The sequence below is a fragment of the Lycorma delicatula genome, chromosome 2 (assembly GCF_047948215.1).
Source record: "Lycorma delicatula isolate Av1 chromosome 2, ASM4794821v1, whole genome shotgun sequence".
Classification (NCBI taxonomy): Eukaryota; Metazoa; Arthropoda; class Insecta; order Hemiptera; family Fulgoridae; genus Lycorma; species Lycorma delicatula.
In genome coordinates, this window is record NC_134456.1 from 1623655 (window position 1) to 1644108 (window position 20454).

The following is a 20454-nucleotide window of genomic DNA, read 5'->3' on the forward strand; positions in this document are numbered from 1 at the left end:
AGCAAACCAAGTGGGTCCCTGACCATTGCAGCATCCTTGTGAATGAATGGGTTGATGAGGCTGCCAAAGGAGCATCAATAAATGGCCTCCCAGTAGTACATATGGGAGCGACTTCATGAAAACAATCCATGATAAATTATGTTCTCAGTTCTCTAAGTAAGTTCTGGCTGTTGTCCCCCATGTCCTTACATAGTATCTGGGAGAACGTATTAGACTGTTTGAGAAACCTTTTTTCCCAAGCAATAGAAGGGATGAAGTAATCCTACCTTGGCTGAGGATTGGACACACTAGGTTTACCCATGCCCATCTATATGGCTCTCCTCAGCAGTACTGTGAAGCATGCAATGTAAAATGGTTCATATACCATTTGCTCATGGATTGCCCAATCTTCAGAACTATTCGACAAAATTAGATCTGTGTTCAGATGTGAAGTCTCTACTAAACTGGAAGGAATGCATAAAAACTGTTGCACTTTCTCTCTGATAGCACGATGAAGAACATAATTTAATGGTTTTGCTTAATTTGTGTTTATTGTTTTTTGTGTTTATTTTATTATTTACGATCAAGTAGTTACATTTAAGTCGCTAATGAATATAATTGTTGATGCAACTATAAATAATCCCCTTCACTCTTTCCTTTATTTGATGTGATTGATTCCAACTAATTCCACAGTCAGTAATACTTTCATATTCTAGATATACTTTAAAGAATGGTTAATCACTCTATTACTAAGGAGATTTAATGATGAAAGAGTAAGGATTAACCATGCCCATAAAAAGAAACCTGGACTTTAATTGAACAAAGAATTGGAATTTTGAAAGAAAATTCAGAATTTTCCTTTCAAAATTCCAATGAATTCCTGAATCATTCATGAGTCCAACTTGGATTTCCAGGAAATATAAACGCTGTGGCATTTTACAGGATTTAGCTCTGAAAGAGGGAAATGCCAAATTTATTGATGATGATAATAATGAATTGGATGATGAAACATCATCGAAAAAGAAAGGAATTTTATCTACCCATTTTTCAGTAAACAGTTAATTTTTTAAACAAAATTTTATCAGTTCAACATGTACTTATTAATCACTTCAAAAAACCTTAATATACTTTTATTTTTATTTTTTTAAATTTTTACTTTATTTTAGTTGAACTTTAATTTTAGGTCGTGAATTTTAAACTTTCTTATGTTCTAAATTGCAATTATTGTTTTTAAAAATCAATTTATAGATGACGACTTATTTTGATGAGTTCGTGTTTACCATTAACCTTTCCAAGAATAGACACCATTCCTGGATATTACTATGTTACTAATTTTAATATATTTTTACTTTATTGTTACAAGGAGAGCAATGTGCAATTTGTTAAAACCAAAATCTCTAATCTTCTATACCTTCATTTCTAATGCTTTTGTTTATTGCATAGTCTGCAAATCAGAGATGTCTTAATTCTTTATAAAATACTAAAATTAATAATAAAGCAAATAAATTTTTTCTAACAATCAATAGAAACATAGAAAAAAGTGTTTTTAAACAACATGCAAACTACATAACACAATGTAGATTTGTGTTAATTTCTTTAAATGTATGAATAGAACATAATTAAGAAACTGTCAATCTAACTGAATAGGATCTTATTAATAAAGATTTTATTGGGCTATAAACTTTGGAACCAATAAAAATAAGTACCACTTACGATATACCGTTGAAAAGCTCCCAATGAGAGCTTATTACTGCAGTTAAGAAAAGTCAAAAATGCAAAAGATTTGAATTTTGGACCTTTATGGAGACTTTTGGTCAAATCGATTGCAATTAAAAGGAGAGGTGCACAACTAGATATTACAACAGTCCTAAATACAAAATTTCAATATTCTACGGCTAATCGTTTCTGAATTATGCGAGATACATACATACATACATACATCATGCCGAAACTAGTCAAAATGGATTCAGAATGGTCAAAATGGATATTTCCATTGAAATCTGAAAACTGAAATTTTTCGCGATTACAATCATTCCTTGTACTTCATACAAGGAAGTAAAAAATAAAAAAAAATAACAAAAATATATTTCATTACATATAAAAAATTATTTTTTAAAAAAGCTTTTAACTAATATTAATATTAACATTAATAAAAAAAGGAAACAAGTTAGGAAAACCCTCTAAAAAGTAAAAAATAACAATTAAATCAAATTGAGAATTTAAAAATATATATATAATATATTAACAAATATAAAACTGCACTGAAAAGTAAAAAATAAATTATATAAATATCTAATAAATAAATGTAATAATTATTAAATTTAAAAATTAAAATTAATAAAAACATTTAGTTAAATAAAAGCGTGGCGCAGTTTTTATAATTTATTTAAAACAACACAACATTTATTTTTACAACAATTAATCTTCATTTTCATTTTCAATAACGATGCGAGGAGGCGGAAAGGTCTGCTGGAACCTCTCCAGTCGAAACTGACTAGCTACAAGTAACAATCTGGGAAAATGCACCCACTCGCTTTCTTTGTACGTGTTCTGACATAGTTGAAATTCATTTTCGAATTCTGCTTGTAATCTAAGACAAATTGAATGCACTCTTTCCGCTAAAAGTTTCATTTTAATTAATTATGAATTTTTATTTAATGAAATCATAATTATGATTGCAATTATAATAATTAATCATTTTTCAGATCACCGTCAAAATGTAATAAGTTTGTGCAAGATTTCTAAATTTAATTTTTATTTTTAATCTTATTAACACTTAACGATCATCTCGGTGCAAATTTGAACCATCAAAGAATTAAAACTCGAGTTATTTTATTACAGATAAATAAAGTATATACATATACTAAACAACCTCATTAAACAAAACATATATTTTAGAATACAGCAAATGTCTATTCAAAAAGATTGTTATAAAAACTGTGCCACCCTTTTATTTAACTAAATATTTTCATTACTTTTAATTTTAAAATTTAATAATTATTACATTTATTTATTGGATATTTATATAATTTATTTTTTACTTTTCAGTGCAGTTTTATATTTGTTAATATGTTATATATATATTTTTAAATTCTCAATTTGATTTAATTCTTATTTTTTACTTTTTACAGGGTTTTTCTAATTTGTTTCCTTTTTTTATTAATATTAATATTAGTTAAATAAAAGCTTTTTTAAAAAATAATTTTTTATATGTAATCAAATATATTTTTGTAATTTTTTTTGTTTTTTTGTATTTTTTTTAAGACTAAAAAAACGTAAAAATATTTATTTTTACACATCGAAGTTACATACGTGTACCAAATTTCAATCATTTTCATACGATAGATCAAAAGATATAGCAGTTGCAAGATTTGATTATACCTAAAGCGAGTTAAATAAAAGCTTTTAAAAAATAAAGTAAAAATACATTTAAGTGACTGAAATGAAAGTATTAGTTTCTTAAACCAAAATATAGTAAACATTAAAGAACCATCTTAATGAAAGAACCTAGTTAAAAAAAAAATTATATATCAAATAAAAATTATATAAATCACAATGTGCCTCTTAATTTGCCTCAAATTAAGAAGCATTAATTTGCACATTGCCTCAAATTAAGAGGCATATATATATAAATTTCACCAATTATATATATATGGAAAAATAATTCATGTTTATTAGTGTATTAAGAAAAAAATTAAAACTTCTAGGTTGTATTTTTAACAGGCTTTAGTAAAAAAAAATATGGAATTAAGTAAGTAGATTTTAAGCCTTATTTATGACATTTTTTTTTTGACTAAGTTTGCAAAAATGTTTGGTGCAATAAGAAATAAAAAGTATTATAAAATTTGAATACAATTTATTAAAAAAATTACAAAATATATAATTAATTATAAAATATAATTTATAAATCATTCATAAAATATAAATATATAAAAATATATGTAAAATTAAAATTATTTATGAAAATGTTATCGTATATTTTAAAATGCTACAAAAGATTTTCAATTATTATTTAACAGTTATGTACAAAATATAAATATTTATTAATACGATCACAACAATTTAATTAAAATTTTAAAACTATGTTTAAATTATAGAACAATTTATGTAACACTCACAGAAACAAAGATAGAGAGGTAGTTTCTGTTAGTTTTACGTAACAACGTAAACTTATAAATATATATATATATATATATATGTATACAATTTCATAACCAAAAAGTAACATACATCTATGGACTTTACTGGCTAACATATTTTTATAGGAACTCATTAAATAATTAATTGTATTATAATTAAAATTGATATATAAAACTTTAGTTCAAAGTTAATATTTTAAAGTACCAGTTAGAAAATACTAAATAAATTGACTTAATACCCTGTAAAATATATTTATTTTTTATTAGGTTGCCAGCAAAGTACTGTTCAGTTTTATGATGTTTATATATGTGATGTACAGGTATATTAGAAGTGTAGGTACTTTTCAAGAAGATGCCCATAGCTGATCTGTAGTTAGTCACTTGTAGTTAGTCACTGTAGTAAGTCAGTTAGTTGTAAGATGGCGCCACTGAAAGGAGAAAATAAATTAAAATTATAATCTAACTTTATATAATAAATAATTATAATCGAACCAAACTTACTTAACCTACTTTGCTTGCTAACCTTGACTAGTGAGTAAAGCAAGCGTAGGTCAAGTTTGGTTAATTATATTTATACTTTTAGATTTATTTATTATATATATATACATTTATTATACAATGCACCTTCAATTTACACAGGTGTTACGTTCCAGAAAATTTCTGCGTATAATGAAATCGTGTAAATTGACTCACATTTAATGCAGAATACTGAGTAGATTCTTGTTAAGTTATACAGTAAATTACTATACTCAAAAAATACTGTACTTTATTTTAATATTTTATTATTACAGTATCATTGTATTATTTTAATGATATTACAGTACAATGTACGTGTTTAAAAAGAAATATATGTATTATTTATTTATTTATTTTCTCCTTTCAGTGATGCCATTTAACAACTGACTAACAACAGATCTTCTTGAAATGTACCATGTTTTTATATTTGCTACAATTAATATTAAATAATTTTTGTGATAATTTTTACTGTTCTTTTGCCTTACCGCGACCTAAAACTCACAGAAAGTTTTATTTTAATTATTTATTGTAAGATAGACACAACATTTTTTAATAATTAAAATATTTTAAATGATGAAATTTCATTGGGTAATAATGTAGAATGGGTTAATATGATTATAAATTTGATTATCTATGTAAAATTGTAAACAGTCATAGTCTATTAGCAACTGATAAAGTTAGCACTGGCTCATATTTCAGATGAATGTAAAAAGGGTTAAGTTTACCTTACAACTGGGTTCAAATTTACATTGTAAAAATGTTTCATCTGCAATGAACTTATGTTGATTAACATTTCTGATGTTGAAAATCAAACAAAACTGAAAAAATTACCAAAACTGCTGTCACCAATATTACAGAAGATAATTACAAAAGTATTTTTTCTAATGCATCTATTTTCATTTAAATGATAGACTTCATTGAAACTGTTAAGAACAATAAATATTAAAGAACTGGATATGTTTTTAAATGATTATGTTCTATCATTCTTTGTCATAATGAAAAGACTACTTTAAGGTCCTATTAATTAAAAAATGGACACTAATATAGGATTTGATAACATTCTTTCCGATTACAAGCTAATGACATCTAAAAAATTGTCTTTGATAATATGTATAGACTAATTATATCAAACCGCTGGTGTTGATCTAAATAAAACATTTAAAAATATAAATAATTATGTATTGATGAAACAATTGTTTTATTTAACCTTTTCAGATCATGTAGCCTTGGAACTGGTTATGTACGGCGTCAGTTTTAAAACGCTGTAACAAAATCATTTTATATGGGATCTAAGTCATTTATTTTTTTTTATATTCATAAAGGAATCAGTTTTATTACACAATTTGAACGACGTTTATACAATGTAAAATGTTTTATTTAGACTAGATAGAATATGACCATTTTTTTCTCAGAAATGTGCTTGTGTGTGTGTGACTTTATTATAATTGCTATGAGGATTACGGATTTATTTATTATTTACAAAAATAGCTTATCTTACTACTAGCAACATATCGATGTATTGAAACACATAATAAATTATGATATACAGGACACAAAAAAAAAGAAGGAATTTATGATCATAAATATGTCACTTTTACTTTATCTTTTCTAACAAATGATATCGGTGAACATGTAACAATATCGATTCATAATGAATAACAGTATACAGCAAGACATAACACCGCAAGACATGTACTAACGAATCAGGATTTTCCGCTACTGATTAGTACATTCCAGTACTAAACTAAGGGGGCTATGCACATACAAATGACATTTCATAGGGTAGGATATGCCATCAGTTAAGCAATAACTTTTATACACAGAAAAAAAAAAATTAAATTGTGATCTATAGCTGTTAAAACAGATTTATTAGCTATCAAGTTAAAATTAAAAATTCTTGAATATATGTATGCAAAAAAAAAACATTTTAGAATGAAATTTATTTAAATAAACAAGAATTATATTAATCAAGTTTTTTACACCCGTTACTTATTCAAAATATTGTTGGTAAAATTACAGAATTAACAGCCTCAGTACCAATATATTTTCTACTAAAATATGTTATTACCGATATTGTAATTGCTGAAGATAACCTCCAGTTAGATGTCTTAATTATTACAACAATTCCTGATGACAGTAACCGAAATCATCGGTTCTGAATTACCTGCCTGCTTTGAAAGTATTTTACAATATACTTTTACTGTGATTGTACCAGCCCAGTAAAACCTACCACCAAGATACTTTTTTATCCCAGAAAACAGCTGCCATGATCTTCAAATCTGACTGGGTTTGCCTGAATAGATATAAAAATATTAACTTTTCCTCTCTTGTAACGGTTCAAAAATGCACAACCAGATCCCATCCTTTGATTTTTGCCCTTTGACAGGTATCGGGAAAAATTTTCAGCTCTCATCTTGTACACAGTTTAAAATGGAAATTTTGTATAAAAAAAAAAATCACAAAATGTGTGAAAATTACGTTGCAAGAACATTACCTATAAAATGTTGGTTTTCAAAATTTTTGAGAAATACAAAATCAAAATGTTGTAAATAGTTTGAAAATTGTCTTGAGCCTATTTAAAAATTATTTCCTTCAACAAGACCCTGAGGGTAATTTTAATAATTTTCAAAATTTTAATAATCAATTTATCATAAAAAAATATATTTATACTATGTTGTCCCATGCTCTCAGTAGCCAGTTACCAAATTTTTTTTCCTTTTTTACGTAAATATAATTTCTTTTGTTTCTTAAAGTGTTAAATATGATGAGACCAAAATCTAATAGAAATTTAAAAATTAGTAAAGAATTAAAATTAAAGAGAAGTTGAGAAGCAAAACTCAATGATCCGGATAAATGACAACAAGAAAAGGAAAATTAATCGAAAAGATATTTCAAGAGGCGATTTATAAAGAAAAATAACAAAACATAAATAGTGATTTAACTACACAAGAGTGATAACCAAAACAAAAATTTGAATGACAGTAATAAGAGGTCAAGAAAAAGGAAAAAAAATAAAAAGATTTCAAGAACCGATGAATAAAACTCCGCCTACAAGTGATGAAAAAAGAATAAAATAATTTACCTAGTGACCAGAACATGTTAGTATCAGGTGGATGGAAGCGTATATGTAAAGATTGATTAAAGATCTATAGAATGATAAGAAAAGAACAAGATCAGCAAGAAATCTGAGAAATTTTATAGGCTATTTAGAAAAAAATTAGAAGTTAATATGATGCTGCCTACAAGTGGAATGTATAGTAATTATTTTTTGTCTTCAGTCATTTGACTAGTTTGATGCAGCTCTACAAGATTCCCTATCTAGTACTAGTCATTTCATTTCAGTATACCCTCTACATCCTACATCCCTAACAATTTGTTTTACATATTCCAAACATTGCCTGTCTGCACAATTTTTCCCCTCTACCTGTCCCTCCAATATTAAAGCGACTATTCCAGGATACCTTAATATGTGGCCACAAGTCTGTCTCATCTTTTAACTATATTTTTCCAAATGCTTCTTTCTTCATCAATTAGCCGTAACACATCTTCATTTGTCACTTTTATCCACCCGTCTGATTTTTAACATTCTCCTGTAGGACCACATTTCAAAAGCTTCTAATCTTTTCTTCTCAGGTACTCTGATCGTCCAAGTTTCACTTCCAAATAAAGCTACACTCCAAACATATACTTTCAAAAATCTTTTCCTGATATTTAAATTGATTTGTGATGTAAACAAATCTGAAGGCTCATTTCACCACTGCTATTCGGCATTTTATATCGCTCCTACTTCATCCATCTTTAGTAATTCTATAATTCTACTTTCATTTCGGTATACCCCCTACATCCTACACCCTTAACAATTTGTTTTACATATTCCAAACATTGCCTGTCTGCACAATTTTTCCCCTCTACCTGTCCCTCCAATATTAAAGCGACTATTCCAGGATGACGTAATATGTGGCTTATAAGTCTGTCTCTTCTTTTAACTAATTTTTCCAAATGCTTCTTTCTTCATGAATTTGCAGCAACACTTCATTTCACTTTATCCACCGATCTGATTTTTAACATTCTCCCATATCACTGCATTTCAAAACCTTCTAATCCTTCTTAGGTATTTCGATTCACTTCCATATAAAGCTATGCTCCAAACATATACTTTCAAAAATATTTTCCTGGCGTTTAAATTAATTTTTGATGTAAACAAATTATATTTTTGACTGAAAGCTCGTTTCGCCTGTGCTATTTGGCATTTTATATCATTCCTGCTTCATCCATCTTTGGTAATTCTACTTCCCAAATAACAAAATTCTTCTATCTCCATAATCTTTTCTCTTCCTATTTTTACATTCAGTGGTCCATCTTTGTTATTTCTACTACATTTCATTACTTTCGTTTTATTCTTGTTTATTTTCATGCGGTAGTTGCTGCGTAGTACTTCATCCATATTGTTCACTGTTTCTTCTAAATCTTTTTTACTCTCAGCTAGAATTACTACACCATTAGCAAAATGTAGCATCTTTATCTTTTCACCTTGTACTGCTATTCTGGATCTAAATTGGAATGTATCATGTAAAAAGGATGTACCATTTTAAAATTTCAAAATTACTGCAACAAAAATTCAAAAGCATACATTTTGTGATCACAAAATATGAAATTATATAGCAAAATATTTTTAATTTTCAAAACGTGAGGAGCATGTATGTTGTGAAAAGGTATGTGCAATAATCTGTATAGATGTGTTTTCAATATTTTTTATTTTGCATATTTATATGCTTAGTATAATTTTAGTAAATGTAAATGTTACAAGATATAGTTTTATTAGTTTTCAACTTTTTTTCATAAAATTACAGCAACATATGGTATCTTTTATTTAAAAATATAAAGTAGATTGTTTTGCTTGTATATAAATTTTTTTTCAAAAAAACTTAAGTATAAATGACAGTAAACAAAAAAAATCTTTTGAATAATTGGTATGAAAGTTTCAGAAGTAACCATAAACATCCCAACCCGATAGGAGGAAGACACCCACCTTGTGACATTACTGGTCGCCACACCACCCCCTCCGTTTCAAGTCCTGAGAGGCTTTACCGGAGGTCGTCTTTAGACCCTCTAACTGATTACATCTCACAGTAATCAGCCAGGTCTCGGTCAGAATGCCACCGTGTAAATGCCTTGGCAGACATTTGCATCAATAAGATGCAAATCAAATTTCGCCTTCACGTACGTCTCCAACGGATATCTTCACATCCAACCTAACATGATTCCCTCAAACCATAGACAACTTGGTATACTATAGATTTCAAAATTTAATTTTTTGGTTTACATAAAGTTCGCTTTTGTTTTTGGTAAATTAATAATCTAAGGCAGGATAAAAGCACCATAAAATTTTCCTGAATAAATTAAAAAATGTTTATTAAACAAATGTTTTATGCTAAAATTTCCACTAAGAATGATGACCCCAGTAACAAAATGGAACTTGAAGTAAACAAAATACATGATTTAATGTCTAGTAATTTGAATATTCCTAAACATAATTTGTTACTATGAAAGGAAATTTAAGGTGTTTTGAAAATATAAGTAAGTGAGAAATACTATGAGTAATAAAAACAGGATGCATATTATTCCAGAAAGAATCCAACAGGGGAATTCAAAATACTTTACTAACGTATATATTTTTTCAAAAATAACATTATGTAAATAATGAAAAAAAAAAATTTATACAGGCTTAATTTGCTTTTGGATGTGAAATGTTGACAGATGCCATTATTATGATGGAAGCTAAGAAGATCTGGGCCTGACAAGAGAGAGCTTTAGAGGTTATATAAGAAAAGAAACTAAACAGATCGAGGGAAAGATTATCATTTAATTTAAAAACTACATAGATATTAAGCTAATTGGGCTGTGTGAAGAGATTGATGGAGCCAAAATAGTGAGAGTTATACCAAAGAGAAAGATTGACTAAAATAAGAAGGAGCAGCTGCTCGAGAAAGATGGATGATTGATGTTGTAGATGATATAATAGTGATGGATGTTAGGAGATTGAGAGAATTGATTGAAGTTTCTCGAAGAGGGTTATGGAGGAGGTCAAAACCCACCAATGTTTATAGTATCGAACAAAGAAGAAACGAAAAATAGCCCTTGCAGGGTACGAGAAGTGATAGACCTGAGCTGGTTGCAGCAAAGGGGGAGACATAACCATTAACTTTTTTTTTTATTCAATGTTGCGTGGAGTGCAGATGGGTGTACTTATCCCTCTCCTGGTAGTGGAGACTGCCACGACCAGTGGTGATGAAGCTGAAGAATGAGACGGGAATGAGATGGGAAGAGTAGACTTTTATTAATTATGTATTCTGTATGGGTGTGTTACTAGGCTTAACTGCGTTTTCCTGATGGCGGCTAAGTGGTGGTGTGAGAGTGAGTGTGTGTTTTTTATTACTTGTGTTGTGTCCTGCGGATGGGTGAGAAAAAAAAATTACAGGGGGCGAATCGTGGTCGCCGTGCAGGGCCAGGGAGGCAGCCTGGATGCAGAGGACGCTTTGGCTCCTTCATATGCAAGAATGAAGGTCAGTTGGGGTGCTCCGATGATGCATTTGGGACCCTCAGGTGTGAGAGGGGGATGCGGCGGTTTGCCGACTTCACGCAAGGCGTAGCCGGCAACCTAGTGTAGGGACGGGAAGGGTAGCCTCTCAGTGGAGGAATGTAGTGGTCGTCCAGAAGGGAGGGCTACTGCATCTTGATGAAACTGAGAGGACCCTGATGGGACGCCAAAGGAAAGGTAAGACAGGGGGGCAGTCGACTGCCACAACACTTGACATTCCTGCGCATAGCCTAACGGCGGAGGCCGGGTATGTTTAATCAGAAATTAAGCAACGTACTGTATATATACATAAAAATTAAACAGACTTACCCACAATATGGTAGTGGAGACTGGGTTTGGGCAAAGCTGATGTAAGCTTGCTCTGCCAAAATCTTGCACTGTTCTGTGCAACCGGTCACTTAAGCCTTCACAGGTAGTGTTCCTTTGGTGTGTCCATATTGAAGCACTTACTGCTGCAGGTAAGCCCTGAGACTTCGGTATAGACGGTCAGGCAGTACCTGACTCTCTGGTTAAATCTGTGGGGAGCAGCTCACAAAGGGAACCCAGGCAGGATCAGTGATCTGGTGCATGCCCAACTGCATCTTCATCTGCACCTTGCAACACCATGATTGGAGTCTTTTGTGAATGATGGTCAATGTTCTGCCTGTCTTTGGGTTCAGCGCGCTCTATTGCGAGCGGCTGACAAGTTAAACACTCGGTAAGATGAGGTTGAGGTGTACGGATCGTGTGGACTTTGTGTGATGGACATGAGTGTTGGCTTGATTATTCCCTCTTGTGGGTCATAAATAGTTATATTTCATTATTTGTTTGCAATTTACTTACAGACGATTTATATTATCACATCTGTTAATTTACGATTCTATATTCCGATGTTTTTATAATAAGTATTTCAATTAGTTTACAGTAATAAATGTATGCCTTTCATGCATCCAGTGATTTAATACAGTACACCTTTAGAATTAAAAACAATAACCTTGCGTATCCAAATGCCTTTTCTTAATTCCACAGTTTCTATGCTAGAGGGTCAACACAAAATACCTCGTCCTGCAGAGCTTTTTGTTTTTACAAGCGAAGTGATGGAAGAATGTAGAATTCATCGATGAAGAAAAGACAGAATGAAACAAGTTTTCACCGGATTAGTATAGTGATGCCAATTATAAAACCCTAAAAATCATTTTTCTTATAAAACAAATTTATCTATTATACCTGATCCATTTATAAAAATATAGAAAACTGATAAACTTGAGCAACTTTATATATAAACAGAAATATTAAGAATCAGCATTAAATATTAATAATTAATAACATATAAAATATTTAATACTTACTTAAAATATTATTTTTTCTTTTACACAGTAAAACTTCAGTCATAAACTTCATTGTAATTCAGTATTTTTTAAAGCATTAAAAATTATAATATTCAAGTAGCTGATTTACAGGACAGAGTTTAGAATTAATGCGATTTCCTTCCTTCATTTACTTATTTTTTTCTTTCTATCAGATGAATTTTTTTTGTTTGAAACAGAAGAAGATCTACTATCAGAATGTTCAGAAGAAGAAGGTGAATGTTGAGAAGACTCTGTCTCTGGTTGCCTAAGCAGGATACTGGAACTGACTGGAATAACATTTGTATCCATAGATGGAATTTTATGTAATAATTTCATACTTGACCTTGGGAGTTCTTTGATTTGTTTGACTACTTTTCGAACATCCAAGATGTAAGTATCTATACAAGAGGTGAAAGCAGCATCAATGATTCTTTGTGGTATCCATCCTTTAATATCAGTGTTTATTAGCCATCTGAGTTCACAATTAGAACCATGACCAAGCAGTGGTGAAATTACAAAACATCCTGGGCCATTTTCGGCTCTGAAATAATATAAAATAGTTTTGTTTTAATTACAATCAAAAAAAAATTATTCATCTTAAACATTTTTATAACAGTTTAAAAAAAATAGTACAAATTTTCCAGAAATATGGACTATCAGATCACTGTTTGATGCGCATAAAAATAAATCATTTATCGACGTTCAGAAAATTAAAAATGTTAACTTATCTAGGTGTTTATGTATATGAAAGTGTGCAATCTTTGTTAAACAAAAATCAATTATTCTTAAAAAAAAATAACAATATTTACCTCTACCAACCTGTAAACTGAACTCTTTTTATAGAACTGAATACGATAATTTAACTTCCAAGAAGGGGTTTATTTTGCTCCCATTGCATTTTGAATAAATTACTGAACCATTTAAAAAATACTTTGTATCAATTTATTTAAAATACAATTAAACATATATCTTTTACAGAAACAATATTACTGTTAATAGATTACAGAAAAAAGTAATAATTAAAAATCTGATGTGGACATCACATGACTTCCTTGTACACTGATTAAATTACACATACACATTTTTAAAAGTACACAAAATTTGATCTCACTAATAACTTCTGATTTTTTTACATATTTTTTTTTAATTTTTTGTTGTTATTATTATTATTAAATTATTAATTACTGTAAAATCTTTCTACAATCACGGGTTAATAATTATTAATAAATCAATATATTAAGTTAAAAAAATAAATTAAAGAACAATGTTAAAAAAAAGGAGATGAAAACTGATTCAAACCGATACGCTTGTAAGATCACTTGTAAGATCCAAATATTTCATTAATTAAAATTTTATTTAGCTATAACTCTGGAACCAATGAAAATAAGTACCGCTAGTAATATATCGTTGAAAAGCTCTCAATGAAAGCTTATTACTGCAGTTATGAAAAAGTTCAAAATCCATTTTTTTTGGATTTTGGGCTATTTCGGTTCAGTCAATTTCAATCAAAAGGGGAGATGCACAACTAGATGTTACAACAGTTCTATATCCGAAATTTCAACATCCTACAGCTAATCATTTTTGAGTTATACGAGATACGTACATATGTACATTCAGAGGTTATGCCGAAACTAGTGAAAATAGATTCAGGGATGGTCAAAATGAATATTTCCATTGAAATCTGAAATTTTTCACGATCACAATACTTCCTTTACTTCGTACAAAGAAGTAAAAATAAATAACAACTTATCTGCATTCTGTTCAATGTGTTCTTAAGCATGTGCTCAAAATAGTTTTCAATAGCAGCTTCTAAATTTGGGACTATTTTGTAGTAATTTGTTTTATATTTAATGTATTTAACTTAACATTATTTCACGTGTTTGTATTTAAATAATTAATATGGAGTTTAAAAATGAAAGCCATTTGGAAATGCCAAAAACTGAATCATAAAAGCTTTGCGTGATCCAACAGGGTCCAGTTGCAAATAATAATAATAATATGGACTTTAAACACATCCATTTTGACCTGATTATGTCTTTAGAAGGAATGGTAATGAATTTAACTTTCATATATTTTTGTTAGTAGTTCCCTTCTCTAGCTTCACAGATCCAACCAATTACAACCAACTTTTGGGTAATAACAGGTCTTCGATCTGGAAATAATGTAAGCTATCTTAAACTGCATTATCTAGAAGAGGGGAACTACATTGAGGGGCAAAATAAAAAAATTACACTATTTTCAAATTTTAATTATGTTATCCTATAAAATGATAAAAAAGAAACACCTTTTACCTTTTTTGAGTTTTGAAAAAAATTCATTGTACTCGAGACATAAGTGAAAAATGTGCTCAGCAAAAGGAAGCAGGAACGCATGGTGACTAGCACATACATGCTTTATACACATATACAAATAATTGAGTAGTACATACGCATGTACAAATTTCTATTTTAACAGAACGTTTCTAAAATTAAAAAAAAAAAAAAAACTTATACCAGCACCATATCAAGATGACTAGTATATTAAATGGTTAAGTTATGGAAACAAAAACGCACTAAATAAAATAATTACTTAAAAAATAAAAACCCTGACTACTAATTATACACATCTACCTAGAAAAATTTGTTAATTTTTTTTTTTGTTAAAAAATAGATAAACAAGTTTTCCTTTCTTTTCTTACAGGCATAATTTAGTCAGCAAAATGAAATGTAATATTACTTCATTTTATGTTGTATTTGGGTGCGCCTGTTAGTCTTAACAAAGTGAAGGCTATTAAAGTCACCATCTCATGTAGCCTTCACTTACACCTGACTGCAACATAAAATGTAGAAGTAATATTAAATTTCACATCGCTAACTAATTTACATATCCTGAAAATATGCCTGTAAAAAAAGAAAGAATAACTGGTTTATCTATTTTTTGTTTCTTTTTCATAATTATTCTAAGTAGTTGTGTAGAATTATTATTTACCATGTGAACACCTTCAAAGCTGAAAATAATATAGAGAATATATGGACCTGTTTTTGAAATAGGAACATGGAGGATAGGAAGAAATCAGGAAATAGAGGGAATACTGCAAGACAAAAAATTGTAAGGGTAATAGTCACAAAGAATTGGTTGGCTGGGTCACTTGGAAAGAATGACAAAACAGATATTGCAACAAGGGATAACGGATAGAGGAACAAGACTAGGACTAGGATAAGAGGCAGGCCAAGAACATGCTGGCTCCACAATTCCAACCCCACAGGGGAGAAGACACACCCACCTTGTGATGTTACCGATCACCACACCACCCATTCCGAGCCCAGAGGGGCTTTACCGGAGGTCATCTTTAGACCTTCTAACTGATCGTCCTTAGACCCTCTAACAGTCATCAGCCAGGCCTCAGTCAGGATGCCACCGATGTAAATGCCTCAGCTGACATTTGGATCAGTAAAATACAAATCAAATTTTGCCTTCATGTAGGCCTCAAACAGAGATTTACACACCCACCCTATCTGATTCCCTCAAACCAACTAACCGAAACCATGGACCCTGTGCCTTCTCCAAATTTGACAGCACCGTTTGTGACTGTGAATGCCTCAGAAAAACAAACAAGTTGAAAGTTAATCAATGCTATACTCATACCAATCAAAATTATGTTTTACGCAACACAGAATTCACATCTACACCCAAATAAGTTGACCAAATTAAGTCGCCTAACAAAGGGAATGTAATCTCATTCCGCCCGTGCAGGAGTCAGGGACAAATCCTGTACCCTTACCTGGTCCCATCATGAAGCCTTATGCGGCATTACCAAGTCATAATCAGGACTGCCACCGGCAGAACAAAGCCACGCCCCTGGTCACACAGCCACCCCAATCAAATCATAAACGATACCAATATAACCATGGCATGATGCCAATGCGCCTCTTTGCCGGATACCCTAGCCAACCGGGATCCTGCCACAATCAAATAGCTTGACTAAACTCCTTCTGCAGACCTACACACCACAAGGGCATGAAGAAAATCAGTCACTATAGATCACTCCTTGCAGATCATCCAGTTCATATGGAGATCCAGAAAGGAATGTATTCTCTCAAGTTCCCTAACAGCTCGTGAACATTTGACCTCATATCGGGGACAGACATAGAGGACGTAGTCCACTGTATCATCAGTCCCACAATCCAGGCATTGATTTGAATCCACCAAACAAAACTTAGCAAAACTCGCCTGAAAGGCACCATGTCTGGAGAGAAACTGTGTGATATACCGATTGGGGGAGATCCATCCAATCACACTTAAATCAGATACTGTAGGAAACATACCATGCATGTAGCGACCTATAGGGAATTCGTCCCACCTGACCTGCCAAGATGCAAGGCCATGGTCTTCAATCTCCAACTTTCGTTCTGACGTCAATAGGTTATTTACCTTGGAAATGCAGCATTCTCCTTATGCTCATTAACCACTCCAGCTATAACACAGACTGCCTCCCATGAGACTGTTCTATAATAGCCAGCAAGAGGAGTCGCTGGGCCTGCAGCAAAATGGCCGTGCAATACCTAAAAACCAAGCGGTGAGCCCAGACAGCCGCAGCATACAGCATAATAAGTTTGCTGACACCTTTGTAAAGGATACGCATGGTACGGTAATTCAATCCCCAATCAGGATGATTGACTCTATGGATTCCATTAAAAGCATCAGCAGCCTTTTTTGCAACATACTGTAGATATTCCTTGAACCAAAAATTCCCATCAAGGATAACACCCAGGTACTTTTGAGCCGTAATGTACTGAATGGAGACCAGCCATCCGAACCCGGATTCGTTGGGAAGTAGCCAATCGGCCCTTAAGCAACATCATTGTGGTTTTCTCTGGGCTCGCTCCAGGCTGTAATAAAGGATCTGAGAGCGATGAGGGTGAAAAGATGGAGAGAAGAGGCAAGAAACAGGGAAGATTAGAGACGAATCATGGAGGAGGCCAAAGCCTATGCCGAGCTGTAGTGCCAGAAGAAGAAGTATAAAATTAGTAGTTGGGATTTTTGTTTTTTAATAAAAATCTTATTTACCTTATAATTTGGTTTTATATTTGTAATTTCTCTTATACTGTTATTATTCAGTAACAGTCTGAAATACCACAATTATGATCAGTAGAATCTAGAAGCACTATCTTTAAACTTCTCATAATTAAAATAAATTAACTTGCAAAGATGTCGTAATTATTATTAGACTTTTGTAAGAAAACTGTTACAGTCAGGATTTATTTTATTCCACTATAAATTATACTAATAAAAAAATAATTACGATGTAAAATAAAACAAACTTGAAATTGAGTAGTAAGAAATTAAAAACTACAGATATGGTTAATAAATATAAAATATAAATAGTTTTTACAAACCTAACATATTGTTTATCTTCAGGAACTAAAGGTGTTTCAATTGAAACAGAAGCTATAACAAAGGAAGTACCTACAGCAGCTCTATGTCGTAACACAACAAAATCTCTGGATTTTACAGGTCCTCTTTTGGTAGATACTGTATATGCTATATCAGTATGAGTATCCAAAGTCTATAATGAAAAACAGATAGAAGGAACATATAAAATGATTATTTCAAGAAAAAGTTAACACAAATTTAGTGGTAATAAAATGACAAATCTATAATCTATATTTCATACAACTTGGTGTTTGATGTTACTGTGTTACTGTAGTCAAAAAAGAAAAAAATTCAAGAAAATATCACAATTAGAATCATGAATAATTCTGTATAAAAAAGATAAAACAACAGTTGAATGTTATTTTCAGTTTTCTTTTCACAGACATGAAAAAAAAAGTTATTCAAAAAAGTAAAATTTAGAAAGTTATAAAAAAATAAGCAATGGTGATAAAAATGAATTTAGAGTTCATCTAAATACGGTTTTTAAAATTGCCATAAAAAAATCACATTCTGGATTTTTTTTGGAAAAGAAGCACATTTGTGGATTTGGTAGGAGATTTGCAATAAATCTGTTATCATTACAATAATTCGTACAAACAAATTCAACTTTAACAACTTGAAATCTAAATAAATTAATATGAAAATATTTTAGAGTTAAAAAGTTGGAAACGCATGAAACTGGAATCTTTAATTCAAGTACGGTATCAACTGAACATCCTGCTGCAAGCAGTAAAATATGAATTTTTTTCCTTGCTAAGAAAGGTTCATCAAATATTTAATAAATACAAATATTTTAATTTAATTAGTAAACTTAAAATTCAAAGAATAACAATAAATATAAATAAACACGTCGTATATCTTTATCACTTGTTCATAAATAAGATTTATATAAATTACTGGAGGTAAAAGATTATAGAGGTAGAAGAATTTTGTTATTTGGGAAGTAGAATTACTAAAGATGGACGAAGCAGGAGCGATATAAAATGCTGAATAGCACAAGCGAAACGAGCCTTCAGTAAGAAATATAATTTGTTTACATCAAAAATTGAACAATCGGAGTATCTGAGAAGAAAAGATTAGAAGCTTTTGAAATGTGGTGCTATGGGAGAATGTTAAAAATCAGATGGGTGGATAAAGTGACAAATGAAGAGGTATTGCGGCAAATAGATGAAGAAAGAAGCATTTGGAAAAATATAGTTAAAAGAAGATACAGACTTATAGGCCACATACTAAGGCATCCTGGAATAGTCGCTTTAATATTGGAAGGACAGGTAGAAGGAAAAAATTGTGTAGGCAGGCCACATTTGGAATATGTAAAACAAATTGTTAGGGATGTAGGATGTAGAGGGTATACTGAAATGAAACGACTAGCACTAGATAGGGAATCTTGGAGAGCTGCATCAAACCAGTCAAATGACTGAAAACAAAAAAAAAAAAATTTACATTTACACATGCCTTTATATTATTTCAATACCTACCAATATAAGGTTGGGTTGCGTTTTATATCGGACACCCTGAATATCAAACATTAATATTATTTATGGTAAAACTAATAACACATACATACATGTAAAAGAATAATTCAAACTGTGTATGCCATTCCTGCCTCTTGAAAAAATTAACTAAAGTGAAATTTCACAGTTTTTCATGTTCAAATTTATTGGCAATTTCTCATAGAAAGAAGAGAGATATGTAAATAAACCACTGAACCAATCTTTTACCTTGAGAATTAATTGCTTTTTGTTTCATTCTTCCAGGACCAATAGTTTTTTAGATATGATGTTTTCCATAAACTCTTACAATCACAAAAATAAGTGTGCGCACCGTAAAAAACGACCGCCAAGGGTAAACTGCTTAAATAAAAAATTTAAAAAAAATAGTTTTACAATCCTGAAACAAGCGGGTAAGTTACAAATTTTTTGGAACTGGTCAAGCGCTTATGTTTTTTTGGAACACTTGAAATATATTGACCTCTACAAACTGATGTTTCTATTATATTGTTTATGTTATTTCAATTTCAATATCTGAAATATTGTATTAAAGAGGAATATAAAAATTAGATGTAATGAATGTAATAATATTTATATCGGTAAAACTACCAGATCACTTAAAAAAAGATTTACTGAACATTACACTGCTTATAAAAACAAAAACAGAGGTTTATCTAAATCAGCTGATCATATGTTGCAATGTACACATAGTATTAGTGGTTGCAAAAGTAATTTAGATATTTGGAAGTTTGCTATTGCAATAATAAATTAATATATACTTAAAATATACAACATTTATAAATTTAAACAAAAATACTAAATGATGAATAACCAAATCACATTTGGATGATTTAATTAAAAACATAATAAATTATGACGGTTGGCAACAATGATATTTAAAATAAATTATCTTTTAAGTCTACATTATTCCAGTATGGGCAGTGGAGTTGCATGTTTGTTCATAACAAAGGATTATAAAACAGTAACAGTTT

The 20454-nt window shown here is 30.4% G+C and overlaps 1 protein-coding gene across 6 annotated transcripts in view; it reads right to left on the reverse strand.

The window, feature by feature from the left end:
- Positions 1 to 3824: 3824 nt before the first annotated feature.
- Positions 3825 to 20454, reverse strand: part of LOC142320410 (stAR-related lipid transfer protein 3-like) — a 207669-nt gene continuing 191039 nt past the window's right edge. For 5 of the 6 annotated variants that reach the window (XM_075358122.1, XM_075358120.1, XM_075358117.1 and 2 more), the window contains 3 exons: positions 17936 to 18105; positions 12561 to 13101; positions 3825 to 4546 (listed from right to left, as the gene is read on the reverse strand). In XM_075358122.1, coding sequence (XP_075214237.1) covers positions 12705 to 13101; positions 17936 to 18105 — 567 coding nt within the window. In that variant the 3' untranslated portion in view covers positions 3825 to 4546; positions 12561 to 12704. Of the gene's footprint in view, positions 4547 to 12560; positions 13102 to 17935; positions 18106 to 20454 lie in introns of those variants that run through there. The other variant, XM_075358123.1, reaches the window with a different exon arrangement.